This window comes from Hyalella azteca, unplaced genomic scaffold (assembly GCF_000764305.2).
Source record: "Hyalella azteca isolate HAZT.00-mixed unplaced genomic scaffold, Hazt_2.0.2 contig3778, whole genome shotgun sequence".
NCBI lineage: Eukaryota > Metazoa > Arthropoda > Malacostraca > Amphipoda > Hyalellidae > Hyalella > Hyalella azteca.
Window position 1 is genome coordinate 85541 of NW_025934014.1, and position 27069 is coordinate 112609.

A 27069-nucleotide genomic window follows, 5' to 3' on the forward strand; every position below is an offset into this window, starting at 1 on the left:
TCTTGCATCAATGGATCAAACGAATGTTGCTTTTCTGAACGAGCACACAATTGGCAGCCTCTTACCACGAGATTCGCATATTAGCATGGGTTTTATAGTATGGTAGAACCTTCTCACTGCATATGTGCCGAAAAATTTTGTGGTTACTTCTGAATTCTGTATGTAGATTCATATACTTGGTCTTTTAGAATTTAACTTCCATTATTGCATCATGTTTGATACTGGGTAGCACGACTTCTCTGATTCTGATTAGCTGCTGGTGCTGCCACCCACTGTGACTGGGCCAATAGGAACGCATGAATCGTAATGACGTGAGTCACAGACTCACAGTCTAAGAAAATAGGCTATATTGGGTTTTTTAATCGACATTGCCCAGTAATGCCCACAATTATTGACCGAATTATTTTTGTGTGATAATCAATGTTAAAGCGAGCGCGGTATAAAAATGACCTTTTCGGTAAGTAACTATCACTTTGTTTTTCTTCTAATTTCAATGTTGCACCTTGCTGAAAAGGCTGCAGCATACTTCTTGGCCTTCTTGCTCCTCCTGCGGCGTGCGTTTCTGCCATTGCTGGGCCACTGGCAGGGCCGCGTTCGCGCGTTGTAACAGTAAAATGCAATAATCTTACCAAATTGCCACGGTGCCACCTAAGCAGGCTAAGCTAAAGCATAATGACAAACCACAGATTCGTTTAGAATCAGTTCATTTTTATTTTCATTATCTAATAAGTAGGTAGGTATTTAAACCAATTTCTTATGTATGCTAATGCAACTTGCAAGCAAGTAAGCCAGCCCAGCCATAGCCAATTAGCCACTAGCCTAGCCAGGTTGGTTACTTAACTTAGTCTTGGGTATAGATACTAAGAGTCTAAGATGGTAGGCTAGGTAATTTGTGCACTGTTGCACAATGCACATAATAATTTTTTCCCTCTGATCTTGATGAAAATTATAGGCTAGGCTACTGCTGGAAAAAGAAAAAAATGAGAAAATTACTATATATTATTAGTATCGCTATTATTACTATATATCTTTTTCATTTTTAATTAAACTTATAGCTAACTTGCTAAGTAAATTAGGTAGTATTACTACCTAATTTACCTAGCTTAGGCTACCGTCAATGCCACTAAAGTCGCCACCTCACTAAAGTCGCCATGCTACAGGGAAAAGGAAATATATATTGAAATGGACCCAATACGAACATTTCATTACCATAGGAAAATACTAGAACATTTATTAATATTGCTTAAAGATATTACAATACATTTCCGACATATAATTTGTAATTAGTTTTGAGATTCCAAATCAACATGACGAAAATGCTGCAAGCAACACGAATTTTTTCCTTCTCCTGTCTGCACCGCATTTGGGCGATGGTCTATTGCAGAGAAAATGTTTTCCGTACCATCTCGAGGTCATTCCGAGCTGAAACGCAATAAAAAGAGGTTCATATTGCTTCTACTCCAAATTCTAAAGACACTTTAATATAGTCATTAATTTATTCTAAATATACCTGGCGACTTAAGTGCATATACATTTGGGATAAATGGCGAGGTTTGTGTAGGAAATTTGCTTCATGAGGCAGGACTTGAAGGATAATTTCCGTTGCTAATTTATACTAACAATGTAATGGTAGTGTCAGAGTGTTGCCTAAAATAATTCAAGAATCGTTCCCCATTGATGTTCTTCCCAACAGAATTAGCAATTAATTTTTAAAAACGTTGTAAAACGACTTCAAAAGTCGCGCACGACACTCTTGCATTGATCGGAGTTACGCGAAGTGAATATAGCGCTGCATTGAAGTGTCTGAGCTCGTTGGAATAAGCGTGACACGAGTCGACTTTCTTACACATAATCTTAATAAGGTAAACTACCTCGTTCAATATCGTAAAATGAAGAGATTAAAACAAATAAAAACAATTTCACGCACTTAATTGAACTTTAAAGGATAAAACTCACGGGATAAATATTTACATACGTTATTTTGCGTGATCAAAACGAACGGTACATGCATTTGTTCGAGTATGTTAATACAATTATTTTTTACCATTCAAGAAGACTTCATGAAAAGGAACAAAACTAAGATTGTGGAGGCAGAAGGACATGGATAGGGCTCTTGCAGCCGGCCCGCTGAGATTAGAATCTTCCCGCGTTGGCCGCTGCCCGTACGTTCAATGTGTCACGCAAGACACTCACAGATCGCCTCTCGATATGAGTCAAGGAAGACTGTGCCGGCAAACCAACAGCGTTGTCAGCAGAGCATAAGCTGTCGCTCTGTAATTACATCGAGTATGTGACAAATAGAGGTTTGTTTTCCTTTGACCATGCCCAAAATTTCAATGTTTGCCTGGTGCATTGATTGCAGGTCCAAGAGACATTTTTGGAGAGAGAGGCTTCGCTACCGACGCTACGCATGGGGGTTGAAGTTTAGTTCCAGAAAGCCTGAGTCGGTCAAACATCGGAAAGCTGAATGCTTAGATCGCGGCCGAGCAATTTTTTCAACAAATGAAAATTGGATCAATTCTTTAGGATTACTGCGAGAAGCTCATGAACGTGATAACGTTAGTGAACGTCCCCACGACATGGTGTTGGTGGACCTCAGCAAGTCCTCGCAGAATGTTGTCTTGCCTCGGCGAGTGAAGAATTCCCATTCTTGACACGTGGCAAATCAATAACACAGAAGCATCGATTGCTGTGTTTCACCGTACTGCATTGCAATGGCTCCAATGATCATTTTTAAAGCCGCATTTCCAGGAGGCAACTAATTAAGCTACTGAGGTGTCTCCGACAAAGCTTTGGACGGCAAACGAGCAACTGTCTCTGTGGATTGTGAACTTGTCCTACGGTGGCTCACACTAAAATTTTTGGCATTTGCTCAGCCATTAACAGATGAACCAATAATTCTGCTGCTCGATGGCCACGCCATCGAATCAAGGAATCATTATATGCCCAGTATAGACATAGCATTGCAGAATTTTCACAGCTTGTTGCGGTTTCGAACACTCACCTCAGTGCTCTAATTTTGCCGTGCTTAAACCGCCCGGCCTCNTAGGTACATGGTATCAGAATAATTTTTCATACGCGATGTTCATCCATAAGGTGCATTTTTACGATAGAGTAGAAGCGAATGAATGGAATGAACACTGAGCAGCCCTCCCAACATCGATGCAGTGAAAAGGACAGCTTCTACCAGTCACGAAATTACATCTTAGTGGAAAATGGAAATCCACTGAAATATGGTAGCTAGAAGAAAGACATATTCCTTTGGGTTTCGTTTATTTTCGACCAAAAGCAATATTTTAATTTTTTTCCATTAATTTGTTGAAGAAAAACCGAAGTTGGAGGGTTGGTTCCGCGTGAATTTGAGGCTTTCTCTACTGTACCTTACGTATGCGCTATTCACGAAAAGACTGCAATAACCTCGCCAGGCTATGGCGACTTTAGTGTACCCTTAGTCAATATCGCTGGCGACTTTAAAGTAGGTACTATATACCTCGCCACTCCCGACGAGTCTCGTGAACTTCCATTTTATTATATGATCGAGCAATAAAAAAATTTAGTGACTTTTTTTCTCAAAAGTCTAAACATAGGCCTACCCAGCACACGTGTTACATTTAATTTTTAGCGTCTTGGTGTTTCGAAATTTAATATATTGTAGTGGGTTTTCTGAAAGTGGCGACTTATGTGGCATTGACGGTAGCTATAAGTTGAATTAAAAATGAAGAAGATACCTACTATGAATTTTTTCCTTTATTAAATTACCTATGTCTCCAAAATGGACAAATTTTTGCTACTTTTTGTGAAAAACTATCATTTCTAGCCTTCTATGTTTCCTAGTACTATAAACCATTTTCAAATATTTTCTCTTAAAATTGGCATTTGTTGTAGGCTATCTAACTAAAATAAAACATTTTGGTTGAGCCATTGAGAGTTTGTAACTTTAACTGCAGGTGGGTACTGGGGTGGTGGTGCACCGTGCTGTCACTGCTGTACGGCGCTGGGTGCCAGGTCTCATAGTGTGGCACAAGAGTCGTTGTAAAATTTATCTCAAGGTCATCTGGTCGTTGAACAACCGCATGCCAGTCGATAGTCGATAACACTTTTTTTGAAATTACATAAAGACTATGAGAGGCAGGAGCCAGCAATTTATGGTGAGTGAAGCTAGAGTATAGACCTGTATTTTGCATGTTTCAATTTAAGTTTTATTTAGCTAGTAAAAAAATGGCATCATTCATAAAAAAAGTGGTCTAAGTTACCCCATTTTACAGTACAATTGGATTGAATTCTCTAATCAAGAAATCAGCTATGAGCCTATGAATGATGACACTTTGCAAATAAATTAACAGGTGGTTTTGGCACCAAATTTTACAAAGATACGTATGTTACCAGAAAATAATTATGCATTAGAAAATGTGATTAAGCTAAGCCTTTTCCTTCTTAATTTATGGGTTGAACTTTGAAGTCTTGAACTCGATAATTGTATTTGCTATTTTTTTACTGTATGATTTAAAGCCTATGGTATGTTTATCAATTTCCAGTTTATCATGTCAATCAGTCAATCATATACTTCTCTCGGCAGAGTTTTTAAGTAACATCCTACTGTCAGGTTCAGCACAAGGGTCTCGGCGCAAAAACAAGTTCTCTCTTACTGGCAGCATGACTTGACAAGGAGAATGACACAAACAATTATCTCAAACTTCATATACTAAGAAAAGAAAAAGAACCTATCTTGATACAGAGCTGGGCTTAGTGAAAATGACGAGGTCAAAAGTCTACTTGCAGAGAACCAAACACAATAATTGAAGTAGCTATACAGACGCTAATTCCCAAGTAGCTATATGGACGCTAATTCAGCCCAACACAATAATTCAAGTAGCTATACAGATGCTAATTTCCAAGCATTAGCATGATCACCCTTAAATTCCTATCGTGTACATCACCAAAGATGTGACGGAGGCGTACTTTGGAAGACTTCTCCGGGACTTGTTCAGTCATAATCCGGGCAGTAATTGGACCTGGCGTTGGTTTCTTCTCAGCAGTATCTTCTAACGCGGCTGGTTGGATGTCGTAACACGGTTGGATCTGAAGGGACATTGTGACTAGGGATTTTAATTCTCGATATGTGATGGGGCGTGCGTTTGAAGACTTCTCCACGACTTTGTAGATGTTGGCTTCAAGCATATACTAACTAGGCAGTATCTCCTTCTCTCAGTGATACCAACACGTCATTCAATCTTCTTCTTGTAGCTAATTCTCCGAAGGCGTACCAAATTCTTCTCTGATGTCCTACTCAATGAGACAATACTTCACCAGAATACTGTCCTTTACACTTCACTCTATCGATCACACTGGTGAGTCTCCAACACGAGACTTCCTCACAGAACGCTGGATGATTCTAAATGTGCTCACAGCACAAGACTCCCTTTGGGCACACTGGTTGACACTTACTGAGCTGCCTCAGCTTCTACCTTGCTCCTTATATAGCCCCGTTTGCTACCCACGCAGCGTGTTGTAGACCCGCACCTTTTGAATTTCTAACCATCGGCTTCACTAAATCTTATAGTGAAGTGTTAAGAAGGCTACAGGAATTTGGGGATGAAACTGTAAAAGCTTACATAAGGTGCTATTGTTCATGAGACCGTGAGACAGAGGGTTTGTTTATAGTTTAAAATGGCGAGGGCATCAAAGGTGCTGACCTTGTGGAACTCGCAACCGTCGCGGCGTCACTTCGAGGGTATGGGCTTAACTGTGCGCAACTGCTTCCTATACAAGGACCTTAAAATTGGTGCCAAGTGTTGGTTCTATGGAGGTGACCATCACACAAGCACGGTCTGCAGTCAGCGGACTGTATTTAACAGCCGCGGCTGTGTGAGGCTGGCAGTGTTACTGTTTTCGAACATTGATGGTCGCGAGAAACCTGGACTTGTCAAAGCAGCCTAGAGTCCAGTGAGCACGTCAAGAAAATCAACATCAACACTACCGCTGCAACTCGGCCGTGAGACTATGCGAGAGGGCCGCAAGTTGTACAACGAATATAATGCACGTCATCAGAAGATTTGAGTTTGAGTTCTACACCGGGAGTTATCGTCGGTACGGTCATCAGTACAATACAGTCACAATTTCCATCAAGAAGAAGCGGTACAGTCACAGTCATCTTCAACCACAGTACGGCAATGAGCTTGGAATATCATTGACGAGTAAGACTACGCCACTATTCCCAAGTACGGTCGTTATAAAAAAACCTACGGCCAGACTGACCGTGAGGCATCTGTAGCAGCAAGACACGACAGTTATGAAGAACAGCAATCATGAGGACGCACAGTCACAGCGGCAGTACAACCACTTGGAATACGGCTGCAAATGCATGGCTGCAGCTGCGGTACAGTCGCTGTACATATGGCCGTAAATGGGTGCGTGAGTTACGGTCATTTACAAGTCATACAGCTCAATTGAACTGCAATGTATTAACATTTTCCTGTAAAATTAGATGACTTTTATGATGTAAACTGATAAGTTTTGGACTTTTGATTGTGTTCAGATTACCTCTGTCAAGTATACTAGAGATTTTTGTCAACGTAGGATGTGAATTGAATTTTCCAATTTAATGTGAAATGTATCAGCGTTTCATTATAATCCTCTATACTATTTTGCCATAACCTATTCAGACGAGAACTTGGTCACGTGCCACTCACTTAGCCACACTTAAGCAAGCGCCACTTGGCAAAAACCTGACAAAATGATAAGTAATGAATCCCAGTGTTGCGGTCCGGTCAGCAGGGGTTCACAAAAGCTATATGAAGATTAGCTCAATCACCCTAAGATATAATACCTAGCTAACTCTACCTCCAACCCTGATAACAAATTTGGGACAATGAAACGCAGGTCATTCCCAAACAACACTATACTTAAGTTAAGAACAAAGTCAAGAGCCATTGGTACAGGATAATGTCTGGGGCACCAAATATCCTTCACAGGATAAGCTAAGCAACCACCATCCAGGGGAAAATCCCTCAGGGGTGACTGCAGTATTCCGTTCAAGAGCCGAATTTTACAATATGGTCCAACTTTGCGGTAAACAATAACTTTAAACAAAACATCCTAACCTATGACATAAGGGAATCAAAATTACTGTAAGATAAGGAATAGCCTAGAAGTCTTGGTTGGCACGGAGATAAATAAAGGTCCTGGAAAAGAGAGCACAATAAGAAATGGCGGTGATTCCTCAACTGTAGACTAGCACAGTAAGAGCACTCTTTACCTGGTCCACGGATCACCCTGATGTATAGCACTAATGCGGTGTAGTTGCATCACTCTCATAGACACCACAGGCACACCCAAGCACTCCCCCTCACAACAACACCCCAGGTACTCACCGGTCTGGTAGAAAGGTTCCACAGAAGGTTACTGACCACAGGTGATACCATACTGGGTAGCAGGAACCAGGAACCTCAAGAGAGGCAAGGACTGTCAGGACACTCACTATGCCTCCAAGTGAGTTAAAGAAACATAGACATTAGCAATAGGATAAGACACAAGAGTTACATTGGCTAATTAATAATAATGATAAGGCTCTTATTCAACTTGATCACAAGACTAATCTATCAATAAGGTTTGTTAACTAACTGCAAGAAAGTCTCTGGCTAAACAAGCATATTAAAGCAGCGCCTTGGTTGAATATGATCACTGATTATTGAAATACAGAAAACAAGCACCAATATCAATGTCTAATCCTAGTCCGCAATACTGGAATTGAAGGTGACGGGCGCTAATAATGGGCACACATATGAATGAGCCATCTACTAACACTATCTGCCAATAATTAAATCACTACAATCACATCACTTGTTGGTCGCACAACTGGTCAACTAAATCACTGGTGGTCTGAAATTCTAAGCCCCATTGTACTTAAAAGAGTCAACATCAGGGCAGATATTCGTAGTGACTTGCAAATAGGATTTTAAACAAGTGTATGAAAATGAAATAGTTAAAGACTTGCTCATGAACTGGATTAATATGCAGCTAGCTCAGTTAGTTAAGTAATGATATCAAAGCCTAGGTTGACATTTAAACAATGAGCTTCAGCAAGGTGATCTTCAAGGAACTGCAGTTTGGAAGATGAGAAGACTCAGGACAGGAAGGTCAGGACGGGGCAAGTCTGGGTTCCAGGTTTTCTCAACAGTGTGCCAGCTGGGTCCCACACTGACTGCTCCTACCAAGTTAACAAAATAACGGGACTAGAGTCTATGGTCTTTAATGGCAGTTAAAGGGAATGTGTTCCTCAAATCAGAAGTATTTTTGTTTAGGATTCAAACAAGCAATAATGCATAAATCAGCAACAACACAAGACAAAGGTCCAAGCAAAATAGCAAGACAAGCAAAGCAAGCACAGTATGGCAAGGCAAACACTTGATAAGAGATCTAATAGTTGTAATGATTCAAATTCAATGTAAAAGCAATCAGGAAAGTGAATAAAGCAATTCAAAACAGGAACAAGGTGACATTAAACAGGTAACAAAGTAATAAGCAAGATTTATTGCAGTAACTCAAGTGCATGAGATTGACAAGGAAAGGTATATTATTATTCTTGAGTTGATCAAGTCTTAGCAACTCACCCTTAGGGAGCAGCTAAGTTGCTCAGCAAGCAGGAACGGGTTAACAATGACTTCCAGTGTAAATGAGCTTCAGGCAATGGGTGCGGGTGAGGCAAGCAATAAGGTGCAGACAAGGATCACAAAGCGTGATAAGTGGTAAGCTTACTAAACTTAACTAAGACTCTTAATAGTGCATGCTACACTTCAAACATGAGGATAAGGCTGAAGCACTTGAACTTGTCAGACATTGCATAAAGTTGCATGCTCTAACTAGTGAATTATTGATGAAGATCAACACCTGAAACAAATACAAGGGAAGGAAACATTCATTAATAATAACAGTCACAAAAGCCCTAACTTAAATGGAAAGAGCAAACCATATTAGGAAGCATAACCTAAAGTAAGAAATACACCAAAGTGCCAGTAATTAAGAGTAAGAACCTAATAATCTAAGATTAAGCAAGAGGAGCAATATGCTCCTCTTCACCGGTATCTTGAACCTGAACCTAAATGTAAAGTAAAATTGTTGGAGTAATCACTCCGATTCTCCAACTAAAAATTTATGAGACAATAAGAATCTACCATAAAATGGGGTTACTTTGACTGGCGGGGTAACTTTGACCACTTTTCCTTTTTTTTAACAAAAAACCCCAAAACTCAAAAACGATTTGACATAGAAAAATTTTGTCAATCGCCATCAAAGGCCTAATACTGAGGCTATGTAACACAATAGAAAGATTTAAAAAGTTTGCATATATAATAGGTTAAAAAATTAAAAATGTGACCCACAAAAAAGAGCTATTATTTAAAGTCTGTTGGAGTACCCCCTCCAATTTTTTTAATTTTTGGTAAAATAACTCCAGGTTTTGATGCATTGTAGTAGAACTCTTCTAGTTACATATGCAAAAGACAAATTTTAGGAAAGTGTCATAGTTTGCAAATGGGGGGCTCCACCCTCCAATTGGGTAACTTTGACCACCTAATGGCAGCCATGACGGGGTAACATTGACCGGCTTGGAAATTAAGTTAAAATTACCATAGGTACCTATATAACATATTTTATGTTTGATACACTTATTAATGTTTTTTTCTTTATGTTTCAGATTCTACAGAGTCTTATATATGGTAATTTTAACTTAGTTTCCAAACCGGTCAATGTTACCCCATCACGGCTGCCATTAGATGGTCACATTTCGCCCATTTGGGGCGGCGCCCCCATTTGCAAACTATGACACTTTCCTAAAATTTGTCTTTTGCATATGTAACTAGAAGAGTTCTACTACAATGCACCACAACCTGGAGTTATTTGGAGTTATTTTACCAAAAAATGAAAATTGATATAACCACCCGGTCAAAGAAACCCCAAGAGCTGGGGTAACAAAGACCATCACTTTTTTTTAAATTACATCAAAACTATGAGAGGCAGGAGCCAGCAATTTATGGTGAGTAAAGCTAGAGTATAGACCTGTATTTTGCATGTTTCAATTTAAGTTTAACTTATCTAGTAAAAAAATGGCATCATTTTGAAAAAAAAATGGTCAAAGTTACCCGATTTTACGATACTTATAACTTTTGATTTTTTTTCTTATTTTAATCAAATGTAGATTTGGCTTATTGGCTACACTACTGTATTTCCACACTGATTATAGTGAGTACTGATGAACCTAATGTTGTTCTTTAGCCTATTATATTTCATTCTTGAATTAAATCTGATTTATGCAATGTTATTTTGTATTAATTGTAAGAGAAAACTTTCATTCTTTCTTTAGAAAACAATAAGGGATGAATTTGCACATCTTTATAGATATTGTGAAAGTTTAAACCATTTATCTGGTCATTTTAAATGATTTATTTGAACTTACAACAAGGTGGGATTCTAATAATCAGGCCGGCCGCGCTCGCGGCGCGGCCGTCGTGACGCTCACGGCAGCCGCGAGGGACTCATAGGAATGCAGCCAGCAAGCGGGGGGGGGTCAATACACAAAATTGTTATTAGTCAATACACAAAATTGTTTGCAATGTTAAAAAATTATGCCGTCATTGGTATCAAAATTACAATTCATCATACAAATTAAACCATTTGTAATGCATTATAAGGAGGCTACAAGCAGCCTTTCATTCACTGGCCTTTAATGACGTAAATAATTTTTTTTAAGTTTGGAACATTTTATATAGTTATTCAACCTAATAAGATATATTAAGGTTCATACATGAAGAAACGATGCTTTATGTATAGACTCGTGCGTCTCGGAATAATTTTTGTGCGTCTTGGAATAATCAAAATAATAATTAATCGTGCATCTTGGAATAATTTTCTCGAAATGATGATTTTCTTGGAAGCATGATCATGCTGAGTATATAGCATAATCATGCTGAGAATATAGCATGATAATGCTGAGTATATATAATACAATATAATATAATATAGCGGTATCAGCGTTTATTAGGTTGTAGGCCTGTCGCCGATTCTTAACATTGCAGAACATTCACAGCTTGTTGAGGTCTCGAACACGCAACTCACTGCTTCAATTTAACCTCTGGGCCTCCTACTCTTCGTTGAATTCAATATCAAATTCATAACATAACATAGTGATCTCGGCGCTGAAGTGTAGGCCTGTCGCCGATTCTTTTATTTTGCGTGCCTTGTTCACAGAAGATCTAAAATCCTGTCATTTGACCGGATCTTTTCATGACTGACGAAAGTTTGAAATAGCTACTAGACTTCCACCGGGTTTGATATGGTGCTAGGCATTTCAAATGTGAACATATATTTTTCCATAGCTTTAACTAGTCTGTTCGTGAACGCGTTCATACCTGGAGCGCCAACGATGTCATTGGGGAGGCTGTTCCACATGTCGGTGATTCGAAGCGAGAAGAAATTTTGTCGCGTGGAGAAGTTGCAGCGCAGTAATTTTAGGTCCTAATGAATACGTGTACCTTGTTTCGTCAAGCTGCATTCATTACTTTGGGTGATGTTTGTTATTCATTGAATTTGAAGACATTCCTTGGAGACAGGCCGCAAAATTGTCCGAGACGTGAGCAGAGATACGGTCGGTACTCGGTAGTGCTACGTGAGAACGTAGGAGGCAAAAAAATAAATCTGAAAACGCCTGCAAACTGAAGAGCCGTATTGGACTGGTATTAAATAGCTTCATTGCCATTTAGGTCAAAGTCGTAAAGTTTTGGACTTAAGACGTAAACATGTGTCCCATAAGTATTGATGCGGTCATTTAAAAATGATAGTGATTATCAGTTAATATAGTCGAAATGTCCATGATGTTAACAATAAAATATTGTCAGCCCTTCTAAGACTAGTCTTAACTTTATAACTAGTAACTAGTAATAACTAGTAACAAGCCCTTCATAACTAGTAACTATTTATACTGACAAGCTTATTGAATAAAAGTTCGATTAATAAATTATCCATAATTAGTTAAACAAAAATTACCGTACAATGCTGGAAAATAATATAAGATACTACATAAAATCAAAATCATACCAATAGTATGCATTATTGACTGTTATGAGTTATGACAAAAGACGGTCGAAAGAAAATATAGACTTTCAAACAAGTTCGATCGTCTATTCCGATTCGTCTAATGTCAACAGCCAGCCGCCATACTCAGCCAGCCGCCATACTATATGCCAAGCAAAGCCACATGGACTGCACGTGTTTGAACTCGAAGTGCGTTTCTAATTTTTTCAATTCGATATTGGGCTTTTCTGGGAAATGCAGTGTAAAGCAGTGACTGTTCAATTTTGAAGAGAAGTGAGTGACTGAGTCTTACCACGGTTAGTCAAGTCGTGTAAGATGGGTGTGCATGACACTCTTAAAACAAGCGGAAGAGTGGGAAATTTCGCAAGTAACGTATTTGAATTATTTAAATAAATTGTTTTATACTTTTTTATCACATGAAACATTCTGCATTTTGGAGTTATGTTATAAATGTATTATTTAAAATTTCAATTGGCTTTAAAACGTTTATAGGAAGCTAAATATTTTTAATATTGCCATGTGACTTGGCCTTGGAAGATTGGTCATATAATAAAAAAATGGCTGAATGGCTGCCGCCATTCAGCCACTGGGCTCAGTGGGCTGTCGTGGCGGTCTGCGCAGGTTACGTACTGGCGGTACGGCAGTAAACACTGAGTTTTCGTGGTGAAAGGTTGGGTGATTTTGCTGCACTCCCATTTTGGGCAGGCGTGCTCGTAAATTCCATGTGATGATGGTAATTAAGATTGCTTCTAGAGTGGCACAGTGACTTACAATGTTTCATGTCATTTGATATTTTAATAAATTTAAATGCCTTTGAGAATATATAGTCAGATGGGGTAAGACAGGACCAAAATCACTAACAAGCCTGCAGCATCTATGCCATGAATAACTAAAAAACCCTAAACCTATCACAAGGTGTAGTTATGCAATGGGCTTCTAAGCTACAACTCGGACGTTTTGCATCTAACTTAGTTTTCTGTACAGATTTAAAAAATTGAGCTGGTCCCACCTTACCCCATTGGGGTAAGATGGAACCAGGCTGGGGTAAGGAAGGACCTACTGGTAATTCTTATGTTACAAGGTTTTTAATAAAAGTACAAATCTGATATTCAATATTATTTATCTAGAAACACATTATTTGATTGAACAACCACTTGTTACAGTTTTGTGTTGTGGGAAGTCAACTCTAATATCAGTCACATTGAAGTTTTTGTCACGAGAAAACTATGTTAAGCACAGTAATAGTAGGTTGGCTTTGGTTCATTGTAGAGCACTGTTAAATGCTTCATGCATATTCCATTAGTGTCATTGTCTGAAAAATTTATCAAATTAGTAATAAAACCAATGGATAATAACTCAAGTGTCAGACGTCATTCGTTTTCTTGCTAACTGCATTTGTGGTGCACTTCTTCTAACATAGCTCATGCCCTCTCACAGAGTTGTGATCACAATTATTTTTCATGTTTCACACAATGATTTTCCCCCTGCCAATCTTGCACATAGTTCTGCAGCTCACTAATGGGAATAGACATCCCTATTTTCTATATCCCTTTGATGCAATTTAAAAAAGTGCACTAAATTTCTCTAATTAAAAAAGCTAGCAAGTTTAAATGAAGTTTGAGCAAAAGATGAAAATATTAACCAAACTACTCCATGGACTACACAATAATATATTCATGTAAAAACTATTTTTGATAAACTGTAGGGTAATAGAGGACCATTTGTGGGGTAAGACAGGACCATTTGTGGGGTAAGACAGGACCATTTGTGGGGAAAGACAGGACCATTTGTGGGGTAAGATAGGACCACTTGTGTGGTAAAACAGGATCATTTAGTGGTCCTGCCTTACCCATGTCCGGTCCTTTTTTACCTCATTTTAGAATACATTTCAGGCAGTGATGGTAGCAGGTAGGAATGCCTAGTATGTCTAAAAAGTTGCCTATTACTTGAGGTTACCTGCCTACATCCACAAACCTGGCCAAAAATTTTTTTGTCATTAGACAGAGCTCATTTCCCAAACAGGGTTAACTATTTTGTGACCCTTCTTTACATAGGTTTTCTTTAAAAATTAGCCAGAAATTCATTATTTGCAGAAGAGGGTTGCCACAAACACTGAAATGTTAGGCAATGATTGTTCTAACATATTCTTTTGTCAAATTGAATTTAGTACAATTATAATTCACGCCACGGGCTGGTCCTTTCAAACGCCATGAAGGGTGCAATCCTGTCTTACCTCATTTGACTATTTATAAATATATGCATTAGGGTGGTCCTCAAAAAAACTTTTTTTTTAAATTGATTTCCTACCTCAAAAACCGGTTCGTCTAGATGCCTAAATGCCTAGAGGTTGCTCAATGGTGTCAAAGTTACGCCCATATGGCTCACGGTAATTGGGTCCATAGAGTGAACAAAGAAATGGGTCTAAACATGTTTGAACAGGGATTCCTTGTCCAGCTGCACCCTGAACAACCTCATTTCATTCCCGAGTGCTGTGCAGTGTACACCTCTGTCAGTTAGTTAGTCGTGTTCAGCCACGGATTGTTGAAGTGTGAGATTTCCAATGGCAACTGCCACACGTGCGAAGAAGGGATATATGGTGTCTCCTTCTCCGGCATTGACGGGAGCTAAGCTACCTTCGTGCAAGGAAGTGCTGGCCGTTGTCCACTTCCATCATGGCAACGGCGCTACTTACAAAGACGCCTTCAAAGAAGTCATCTCTGAATTTCTCCAGTTCTGGGAGCGTGCAAGGATTCCAACGATGCGTCCCGATAACATCTTAACCAAACTGGAAAAGATCGAGCAAGGATACCAGCTAGTCAAGAAGAACCGTCACCAGGAATTCAAGGCCCAGACCAAGCGGGAGTCTGTTTTCATGGAGGAACTGGAGGTCTTCGACGTGGCTCACAAGGATGCGCTTTCGATCATGAAGATTAAGGAAGATAAGGCCTTCCTTGTCGCGCAGAGGCAGTCTGGTCGCCTGGGGTACATGGGAAGTATCGATGTCGAACTTGCCCGTAAGGAAGAGCGGAGCCGAAAACGGCGGCAAGTGCATGAGGAGCGCCGTCGTCAGGCACAGCATCTGCCAACATTGGCTTCTGTTGCCATGGGCCCAGGTGATTCATCCTCCGCATCAGCCAGTGCAAGAGCGGAGGAATCGGAGGAGGAATTCCGTGTGCAACAAGAACAGGGAGCTGTGGGAACAAGCCGTGGCGTTAGTCCACCAAAGAGGGTGAAGAACGTGATTACCTCAAGCTTGGCTGCTACCCTTGACCGAACCAATGTGAGCGATAGAGGAGCTGTGTTCCTTCTTACCGAAGCAGCTCGAGCTTTTGGCCACGAGCCAGAAAAAGTTAATATCAACCGATCCTCAATTCGTCGATACCGTCAGAAGCACCTAGCCGTTGTACGCCTCACAGCTAAAGGCGGACTTGAAGATGAGTGAGACAGTGGTGGTGCATTGGGATGGTAAGTTAATGCAGGACCTCACGAACAAGAAGCACGTAGACCATCTACCTGTCCTTGTCAGCGGGAAAGGAGCTGTACAACTCCTCGGCGTTCCCACGCTGGCCAAAGGAACAGGGAGGGCGCAGTGCGATGCCGTCGTCGCGCTCTTGCGGGAATGGGGGATTGAGGATTGTGTGGCGGCGCTGTGTTTTGATATGACGGCATCAAACACTGGGCATCATGGAGGGACCTGCGTTCTTGTGGAGTAAGAGCTCAAAAACAACTTTCTTTATCTGGCATGCCGCCATCATATCCATGAACTTGTCCTCGGCGCAGCATTCCAGGCAGTCATGGGAGGAACATTGGGCCCTGGGGTCACACTTTTTCGACGGTTTCAGTCCCAGTGGGAGTTTCTGGACCGCGGCCGTTTCAGCGATGGGTACAGTGACCCTGAAGTTGCGGCCGTCATCGCAGGAGTCGATACCGAGTGGATGGAAGTAGCCGTCAGCCAGCTTCAGGGTCGTGACGACTACAAGGAGCTCTTGGTCTTATCGCTCGTGTTCCTTGGCCGTTCTCCCCCAGGTGGAGTGAGTTTCTGGACCGCGGCCGTTTCAGCGATGGGTACAGTGACCCTGAAGTTGCGGCCAGTGACAGGGTCACTGTACCCATCGCTGAAACGGCCGCGGTCCAGAAACTCCCACTCCTGGGTGGCATGGCTCCTGGAGCCATGCATCATGCTCGGTGGATGGCAAAAGCCATCTATTCGATCAAGGTGTGGCTGTTCCAGAAACAATTCAAGTTGACTCCTGGGGAAAGGCGAGGACTCGCATCAGTGGCCATCTTCACTGCACTGGTGTACGCGCGAGCCTGGACAGAAGCACCATTCGCTGCCATCGCCCCCAGGAACGACTTGGAGCTGTTGAAGGCTCTTGATGCTTTCGAGTACATTGATCCTGACCTTGCCAAGGATGCAAGGAACAAGATGGAAGGACATCTTTGGTACCTGTCCAAGGAATTGATCTCCCTCTCCCTCTTTCATGACAAAGTGCCCTTGGAGACCAAGAAGAAGATCATGACGGCCATCCAGGAGAGAGAAGGCGATGCGGAGCACCAGAAGCGCCCTGTGTTCCCGTCGGGTGGAGCTGGTGGCCAGTGTCTAGAAGACTTCGCGACCTCCAACGCTAAGAAATTCTTCACGAAGCTTTGGCTAAATGCGGAGTTTCTTGCCGAAGACCCAGCAACTTGGAACGAGAGGGAGGATTTTAAACAGGTGTTGCCGGGTCTAAAATGTCTCGCGCCGCAGGTGAGATAAACCTGTTATCTGCTTCTAACTAACTGGCAACAACCCTACTCTGAATGAAGGAAAATGAAAGACTGGTTCTAATGCAAAATGAATTAAAATATGGGACAGTAAATAAACACACAACTTAATAAAATTGCAAATGAAATGGTTGTTTTAATTTGAAATGTGTAATGAAAATGAGCTAGTGAATTGGATGTAAGGATTGAATTAATTTAGAATGTGTAATGAAAATGCACTGGTTAATTGAATGAAAGGAGCATGGACAGGCGGAGATGAGCAGATGTAACTGCAAACAAAAAGAACAAAATAAAAATGCAAATCATGAATGACTGATAACCTGATGGGATGTAGAATGTAAACAAAGCAAGAACCATTAAACTCCATAAAACTAGTAAAAGCTCATCTCCATATTGTGAATTTATTTTTAAAACTAATGAGTACTCGCACGAGGATTGAATTAAAAGGAATCACAAGTGGACAGATAAATAAAGGAACACTGCAAGATGAATTGAGAACATAAGCCTACTAGAATTAACTATAACCATAATCCAATATAATAAATTAACTTCCTTACTAAACCACATCAGTCAGAGATGAACACAACCAAAGTGAAATGCAAGGACAAAACTTAACCAAAATTATAAATGAACAAATTATATAAATTTATATGCCACTCACCAGTGCAACTGAGTGCCCAGGCTGAGATACTGAGTAGGAATCCAAATACTTAAAGAGTGATAATTCAAGTTTGCAAATTATACTTTGGTCATCTACACTGAAAAAGATAAAAATATTGAATTTAATTTAAATTGAGTTGGATTGAGAATTGAAGATATATGATAATTAGTAAAGAGAGACATGAAGGTTGGGCTACACAGTAGCCTAATTTAACCTCCGGTAACATGCCCCCCCACTAGCGCAATCCTTCATGGATTTAACATAGAGAATTTAATTGAACAAAATGATCACAGGAATAGTTACACCAGGTTACAACTTGGAAGTTGAATTGTTACACAATATTCATGGCATCCTAAAAGACTTTGGCAGGAGCACTGATACTAAAATTTTATATGGCTCTGCTACGTATTTACAGTTTATTTACAATATATTTACTAATACACTTGCAATTCCATTAGCCCTGGACAACCACTGTAATGCGCGTTGTTGTAACCAGTTAAAACATATTGACAATATTTTTGAAACGGTAATGAAATGCCCATGACACAATAATAATAAATAACAATTATAACAATGATATACATTCTAATAACATTTTACAAAATAATAATACATGTAGTAGTAAATTAAGACGCGAAGAACAAAAAATAGATCTAAAACATTAAGAATTCAAGAACGCGATCTAAACATATGTACAATATTTATTCTTGAGAGATGTGACGCTTCACTGAAACAACAGTATATGCTCCCCCCCCCCCTGGTGAGGCAAAACATCTCATAATATGAGCTTAGTGACATTATTTACAGGACATCAATATGTAAAAGGTGCTTAATTCACAGACTACTAAAACGCTTCACTCTTTAAAAGACAGTTGCCATAGAAAATTTTTTTATGTATAAATGACTTACATGACTAAAAATGACTTTCATGACTAAACCTACTTAAACAAGGTCACTAGAGTAAAAAAAAATTATTACCAAAATGGCAAGCACTTGATTTAGGTTTAACAACCCCCAACGACTTCATTAAGAACTTTTCCTCCTTCTCCTCACAGAAGCACGCTCCAATATTTTAGCCTGAACATTGGGTAATTCCACAGCAGAGCCTCTTGACCTTGTGTGTATAGCAGCACGTTTGGCAGGGGTATTTCGTATGCTCGGTTGTTTTCTTTTAGAAAGCAGCTTAGGAAGGTCTGGAACTGGCCCTGGCTCAGTACAGAAGCCCTCAAATGCATTTTCGTCATCATCCAACCANACTTAACCAAAATTATAAATGAACAAATTATATAAATTTATATGCCACTCACCAGTGCAACTGAGTGCCCAGGCTGAGATACTGAGTAGGAATCCAAATACTTAAAGAGTGATAATTCAAGTTTGCAAATTATACTTTGGTCATCTACACTGAAAAAGATAAAAATATTGAATTTAATTTAAATTGAGTTGGATTGAGAATTGAAGATATATGATAATTAGTAAAGAGAGACATGAAGGTTGGGCTACACAGTAGCCTAATTTAACCTCCGGTAACACAGGCAGCCGCAGTCGTTCGGAAGCTTGCAGTTACCAACGATCACGCTGAGCGCGGGGTCGCCCTGGTGCAAGAATACAACAGGCTTCTCACAAAGGACGAGGAGCAGCTGCAGTTCCTGCTGCAAGCGATTGTGGATCACCGCAAGCAGTACCCAGATTCCCGAAAATCCACCGTAGCCCGAACCGGGCGACAATGAGTGCCTGGCCAGCATGAAACCCCCGCCTTGAGCAGCTAATACTCTGGAGAAGAGGGGGACCTGGATGGTTGCCATGGATAGAACTTTGGTGCCCTTGAGCGACCTCTCAATATTAACCAATCTCGCAAAATTTCTCCACATTAATAAGTCTCCTTCCATAAAGGAATCATAGTGGAGTGTAGGAGCGTGGAAAACTATAATTTAATTTTTTGATCCCACATTGTTTAGGACCACCCTAATGTTCAGACTCGTTTCATTGTTCACTATTGGGACCCAATGACCTTGAGCCATAGGGGTGAAACTTTGACACCATTGAGCGACCTCTAAATATTAACCAATCTGAAAAATATTTTTAGGATATTATTTAGGCATCTAAATGAACTGATTTTTGAGGTAGGAACTTGTTCACAAAAAAAAAAGTTTTTTGAGGACCACCCTAATATGCATGCATAAATGCCACATTTTCAGTTTTAAAACTGGTTGCATTATATACATAAATGGCTGACCATTATAGTATGGTATTTGTCATATATGTAGCTGCTAGACCTGTTATTAATGGTTTATGGCTATGTGGTATTATTGCTTGTGATTGTGAAGAAATGAAAGACAGTTGAGCACGAAGCTTGAATTATCAATTGTAAAAATATTTGGTTTAATAAAAATGAATGAATCTATCAATTTTAGAACATGATATGGTGTAGTTTTGATCAGGATGTTGATATCCAGTCAATACCTGCACAAATTTCAAACCTTGGTAGTTGAATTAACTTAAACCGGGGCTACTCTGGATGGGCGGGGTAACTCGGGACAGTCCTCTGACACGGCGTAAAACTGTTTTAGTAGCAAAACTAATTGGAATATTGCAAAACTAAATATAGTGGCATAAATGTCAACATTTTTCCTATCTAGGTAGTGTAAAGGAAGTTCAAAAATACTACATTTACTAGCTTTGAAAAATTTCTGAAAAAATTGTGAAAAATGATATTTTGAAAAGTTACTTCTGCTAAGGTCTGTAGTAAAAAAAATATTCGCTGTATTAAAAAATTTTACTTTCATAAAAGTTGCACCCAGGTGTTGGCTTGAAAACGTAATTGATAGATTTTGCCTGTCTCATTCCAAAAAAAATGGCAGTCATTTCCGCACGGCGGGGCTATTCGGGACACCCCCAAAAATGCATTTACAGTAGAACCTCAGGTAGCAAAGGCTCCAGTTAAGAAAAAAATTGATTAAGAACAAAGAATATTGATTACATTTACCTCGCTCAGTGAAAAAAATTCACTTATCAAAAAATTAGTGCATCATCAGTCATCACAAAATTGTGCATAGAATGTCATATACGTATAGAATTGTGCACCAGGCATCATAGAATGAGAAGTGATTGACCTAAACTATGATTTATATCTCCAAAACATATGATGGTTGTCACTAAAACATAACTTTCTGTTTCAGGTATGTTTTTCACAATCTTTTTTTATAGTAAATTCACTTAACCCAATTAAAATGGTGTGAAATTACAAGCTGTCCTGTAAGCTTACAGATACAGAAAAAATGCTATTAGGCTGCTGATATGGAGCTTGCAGTGAACAAGGTTGTTGTAAATGCTCAATGGCATGTTCATGGATACGGTAATATTGCATCAATAATACTGTAATTAATGTAGGTATATGGTAATATCATATCAATAAAGGAAAAACAAGTAAAAATCACAGAAAATGTCATTTATTTTACCTCTACATCATCTACAATGAAAGAGGAGGACTTCAGAGTACAGTTAGTAATGGATGAGTACACTCTGCATGCTTCAAATGTTTTAAAATCAATTTTTATTCCAAGTGTCCCAAGTAGCCCCATTCAACGGGGCTACTCGGGGCACTTTTTTTTTTGCTTCTGGCACCTTACGAATAGCATATGGAATTTTTTTTTTTTTTTTGAGAAGCCATGTGATAGCCCTTGCAAAGAGCTTTGAAATGAGCATAAACTTGTTTATGAAATGTTTCATGGTAAGAAGTTATGAATGAAAAACATTAAAAATCATCCCGAGTAGCCCCGGTTGACGGTATAGCAATGTACTCAAGTTTATTTGTCACCAGTAAAATGAATTGAATAATTTTATAATCTATGTTTATTTTTTGAAAAATTTTCAACTTTATTACTGGATAAATAGAAATTAAATTTTAGTGTACAAAATTTAAGAAATTTACTTGGGTTAAACTTTTGCCATCTGAGTCTCGCAGTAGGTTGCACTATTATCTAGCACTTTTATTTCTTATTTATTAGCACAAATAAAAAGAAGCTAGTGCCACTTGCTGCAAGTGCCACTTTATTTGTCTAATATTAATTCAAAGTTAAATCCAAACAATCAGTGATAAACTATAAACCACTGTGAGTGACCAATCAACAAAGTCACTCAGATCAGAATTTATATTTAATAGTCAAACAACTTGTTCATCTCATGCCTTGAAAGTCCTCGCCAATTCAATCAAAATACTGAAGAGTGAAGAAGCATTCAATTTCTTATGACTTATCACCATAATTTTATGGTCTTCCCAAATCTTTTTTCCTAACTTTCTCTCTGCATATTTTTCAGATGCTTGCTGCTAATTAATACATATTAACAGCTGAATTATCCTTTGTTTGGGATGAAAATAGCTGAAAGTTCATTTAGAGTTGGCTACATATGCATCTCTACACTGAATAGTGAGTACTGGTGAACTTAATGTTCCTCTTTATTAATTTTGTTCCTCAATTGAATCAGATTTGTGCAATGTTATTTTGTATTAATTGTGAGTGAAAACTTGCATGCTTTCTTTATTGGACATGAACAGTAAAAATTACATTGAGTGCAGCACATGCATTATAAGTAGTGATTTATATAATTTATTGAATTATTTCAAGGACCAATTGATGCATGATATAACTCCAGTTGAAGTCAAAGTATTTTACTCAACTGGAGTTCTAATGTCAACCATCAAGTCTGATGTAACCTGACCTCTGAATTATGTATCAAGCTATGCCAATAAATTAAACTGTTTTTAACTTTAATAATACTTTGTCATTTATTAGTCTTTGGTATGTGCAGGACCTAGGGAGCTTCAAGGGCTCATTGACATGGCAAAAAAAAGGAAGAATCAGCAGCCACCATTTGAGAGAAATGTGAAGTTCAGGTTAGAGTTTGGGATGCGTAGAGTACAAAAAAGTTCACTGTTGATTTTGCAAGTGTGTAGCTTAGATCTTTGCTATTCCTTCTAATGGGTTAGTTTCTGGCTAATTATTATCTGGCCATTGAACTTTTGTAGGTGACCAATTTTAATTTTCAGAATGTTTTGTGATGGATTCAATTTTGTTTGTTACTGATTTTACATGAAATTTTTGTACCCAACTTTCACCAAGATCATTGTAAAATCTTGTAGAATTAACGCTTTTTTCTGTAACCCACTACACGTTTGCATGATCTAATTAATTGTTTATGCCAATGTTCTGTGATGGAGGTCTATGTATCTAATTTATGTGAAAATTTTGCGGTTATGTCTGCACAGTATATATTGATGTAGTTACTAGTTGCTTGCCATTGAAAATTGGTACTTTGAAACTGAAAAATAGTTGAATTGTGATACATCTGTAATTTATTTTGTATAATTCAGATTATGGAATTTCAATATTCTATGATTACTTTCTTGATATTGATTTTTCCTATTGGTAATGCTTATGACTCTTACTTTTTGTTTTTCCAGTAAACTGAATCAGACAACAGAGATTCCCAAACAGGTAATTGTTCAGCCTTTTTTATTTCAGGGCTATAGTGAACAATTGCTGATTTTTAATTGATGTTTGTTATTAGTGTGGCATATTCTTTTTTATTTCAAAGATTGTATTGCATACCTGCTCTTTTTTGGTGGTATCAACAAGAAAAGACTTTGTTGCATTCAGAATTATTGAATATAAGGCAGTGGCCTTCCACAAGGCGTCCCAGTACCACCAAATTGACTAAAGGTTTTGTTTTGCTTATCTGCAACTGCAAAGCTTCAACATAAGGCTTTGAAGTGATCATGATGTAGATTTGCTGAAAATTATATTTGCATAAATTAGCCACCCTAGCATTAACATTACTTTTTTCTGCTTCATGATTACATTACCTTGCATTGGTTGCATAATATCCATAACTGCCATACTCCTTGAAGTTTATGCATTGCCTTGACTATTGAACTAATTGCTGTTTACAAGTCAAATTGTTCTCCATTTGTGATAGAGCTAAGCAAAACTAGGCTCTAGTTTGCTCCTCATAAGCCTGTATGGTCATTCCACCTTGATTCCATGCCAAACTTTTTTAATATGGGGCATTACTTCAAGCTGGAATCCTCTTGGTTGCTTACTATATTGATTATCATTGCATAGGTACTCAATTTTGTTCAAGTCAAGATAATTGAGTAAATGACTCCAATTAGAATTTCATTAAGAAGTTTCTTTTAGTTTTGAGCTACACAGGTAATCTGCAGCACTAGATGTAAAACTACCTATATTCTTAAATGTTATAACTTCTATTCATTCCATGTTTTGACATATGGAAGAGTTATTTTATAATGATATATAGGTAGTTGCTGTCCATGTCGAATTTTACAGTTTAAATCCAGCCACCGTTTGCCAATGCTCTATGATTTACAACTAAAAATGAAAATTTTAGTGCAAGGTAATTCCCTCATCATCTTGGTGTTGTGGAAATATGCCAAAAAAGCCTCTAAATATTCACCGTTTCTGGCTTTTGACAAAGCCACAAACATACACAAAAATATGTTTGGTGGTATACCCAACACAATTCAGACCTGGAATCATGCCACTTATTTTTGCTAGTAGAGTTAATATGTTAATGGTAATGAGTAAATTTATTGCTTAATTGTATTGTGTGTGTGCTGCTGAGAAGATTTACAACTGTCCAGCAAAGCGTGGAGCATTCAATATCTTAAAAGCTAGTCAAGTAGTCATTGAACTACAGCAGTGCTGGTTGTACAGACAACCAAAACATGGTTACAACAATTTATTTTCCACACAATCAGAGAAGGTATAATTTTAGTTCAGTTATCAGGACTAATGAATTTATCTCAACCGAATTCTTGGGCTGCCAAAATTTTCTTTGGATTGCAAGAAGAAACTTTTTCATGAGCTTGTGTAGAATGTGATGAACTTTGAGCAGTGGTTTCATTGGGATGACCTGAGGGCAGCAACTGTTATCCTGGGCTGAAAGAAGTTCACTGCTGCTGAGGTTTAACTCTCAATGAATATGACCTGATTTCATTTTTGTGCATCAGCTTCAGAAGTATTGGTAAAACATTTTAAATTTATATATATATATATACTTCAGTTCCTTCATGTCTTTGGTTTTTTAAATATTTTTCTTGCTGTTTAGCATCATTTAAAATTTTAATATCTGCATTTGCTTGACGTTTGTCTGATTGTTTCATGCTTGCTTGCCCAAATGTCCACAGATTTCAATCCATTATCTTAATATTTATTAATATGCTAGTTGTTCTCAGTAAATGTAGTCTTTTTTTGTTCTGATTTGTTTATCTTCACTGTTGGGGGAGTTCATTGTTGTGATGGTCCTGCCCTGTTTCTTGAGAATTGAATCTACAGGCCAGTGCTTGGGATTTGCTGTCACTTGATATGCATTTGACTGTGTTATTCACGGTGCATGTATTTGTTTAGTACAAATTTCATTATTTGCAATAGATATGTTAGCAATCCAATGTGAAATTTGGTACCCACACTGTTAGAAAAATTACCGTCAACGGTATTACTGGCGTTTCAGTGGCCGGTGGGCACGTGAAAAGAAACACCGTGTTGCCATTTTTATTCTACTTTAATACTGGAAATCTGTAAACATCTGATAAAATTGGCGAAACGGTTTATTTTCACGGGGCGACCGGCCACTAGAATGCCAGTGGGACCGTTTTTTGTAACAGTGCACTAAATTGATAGACCAGTCAATGATCCATTTTTAACAGACGAACAATTCCAGTAATAAATTCCAGTTTAATAATTGAATAAATGCTACTTGACTGTTTTTATTTTGATTATATCATTTTGGAGGGTTGAAATTTGAAAATTTAATTTTGATATTCAGTGTGCCAAGGTCTCGTCTTTCATCAAATCTGTTCACAACAGTTAGAAACATAAGATACTGTTCTGTGTTGAGCATGGTATGGAATAAAAATTTCATAAGAAAAAGAAGCCCTGTTCAAACCATGAGTATATGCCTGAGAGGGCTTTTGATGACCATGGATCTTGATGGGAATGTTTTTCAATGTTTCATATTAGGTGAATTGACAGGCAGTTGATTTATGTAGTTTTCATAGTGCTTCTAATTTTAAAATGTGCATATAGTTCAGATATTTCAGATTGTCTATATGTTAATTTGCTTTCATTACATATTTTTACAATTCCAATTTCTTTTACTTCTATCATAGCCTGAGACGCCAATGGAGAGTGGCTACAACTCGAGCTGTAACGACGACTCAGCAGCTCCCTCGAGTCACACTGGAGTAGGGCTTACTGGGGACACAACAGATCCCTTGAGCCGCACTGGAGTGGGGCTTACTGGGGACACAACAGATCCCTTGAGCCGCACTGGAGTAGGACTTACTGAAGACACACCAGCTGCCTTGAGTCACACTAGAGTAGGGCTTACTGAAGACATACCAGCTCCCTTGAGCCGCACCGGAGTAGGACTTACTGAAGACACACCAGCTCCCTTGAGCCGCACTGGAGTAGGACTTACTGAAGACACACCAGCTCCCTTGAGCCGCACTGGTCTTGAGCTTGCGACCATCGATGGCCCTGCTGCTGCTGCTGCTGCTGCTGCTACTGCTACTGCCGCCGAGGAGCTTCTTGGAGATGCTGGGACGGTTCATGGAGATACTATGTCTAGGAGCAATTCAGAATTATCTGCTGAAGATGCTTCAGTGTGAGTTATTTATGAATGTTTTTATCAAGATGTATTCTGAAATTCCATTTTAATATTCACACAATACGTAAGTATACAGATTATGGTCATGTGAGAAACTTGAATAAATTGATGCACTTTGCTGAACTGAAGTAGTTTTTTAAATTGTTTCAGTAAAAATGTCATTTGAACATATTATTTAGAAACGTCAATAGTGAATATTGCTAATGTTGTTCTGGTTGATTGAATATCCCACTTTGTGCTCCTTATTTCTGGGTGCTCATTGATTTATTCATTCATTTCAATGTAATATTTTTCTAAATGATAACTAACATGATGATGTGTATTCTGCAGGCATCAATTCTATTTGAAGCATTGCTCTTGGTGGAGAAGAGGATCTACTTTACCCAGCTCTGCTTGTCAGTTTTGATGTTTATGTATCTTATCACAACAACATTAATTTGCTCTAAAATGTGCATCTTTTGTGCAGAGTTTATGAACCATACGTTGAAAGAATGTTTGACTCGGTTCAAAACCGCCAGCTTCCCGAACAACTGCCTCCTGACAGCCCTCTACTGGATCTAGAGATCATCTCTGTTATTGGAGATGTGACCGACAACTTCCTCTCGCCCATCAACCCTGAGGAGGAACACGACATTTGAGCGTATCTGCAAAATGTTTAAATTAGCTAATTTTAGTTCCGTAAGAGAGCATACTAATGATTTCAGCACTATGCATTACTCATCATACCAGATTTTTATATAAGTTAAATTTTGTTTTGAAGCTTGTTTGATCCTTGCACATTTTATTTCAACTCAGCCTTTTTATAGAAAACTGCTAGATTTTATCCATTATAGTTGGAATTGGTTGGTTCTTTGAAATTTTTAACTTTTGCA

At 38.7% G+C, this 27069-nt stretch overlaps 1 protein-coding gene across 1 annotated transcript; it reads left to right on the top strand.

Annotated features, from left to right (window-relative positions):
• Positions 1 to 213: 213 nt before the first annotated feature.
• Positions 214 to 27069, top strand: LOC108681415. The gene is made up of 6 exons (XM_018170436.2): positions 214 to 457; positions 21827 to 21936; positions 22319 to 22403; positions 22971 to 23004; positions 25698 to 26194; positions 26664 to 27069. The coding sequence occupies exons 2-6, from the start codon at positions 21879 to 21881 to the stop codon at positions 26833 to 26835; spliced, it is 846 nt and encodes a 281-aa protein (XP_018025925.1). The 5' UTR covers positions 214 to 457; positions 21827 to 21878; the 3' UTR covers positions 26836 to 27069.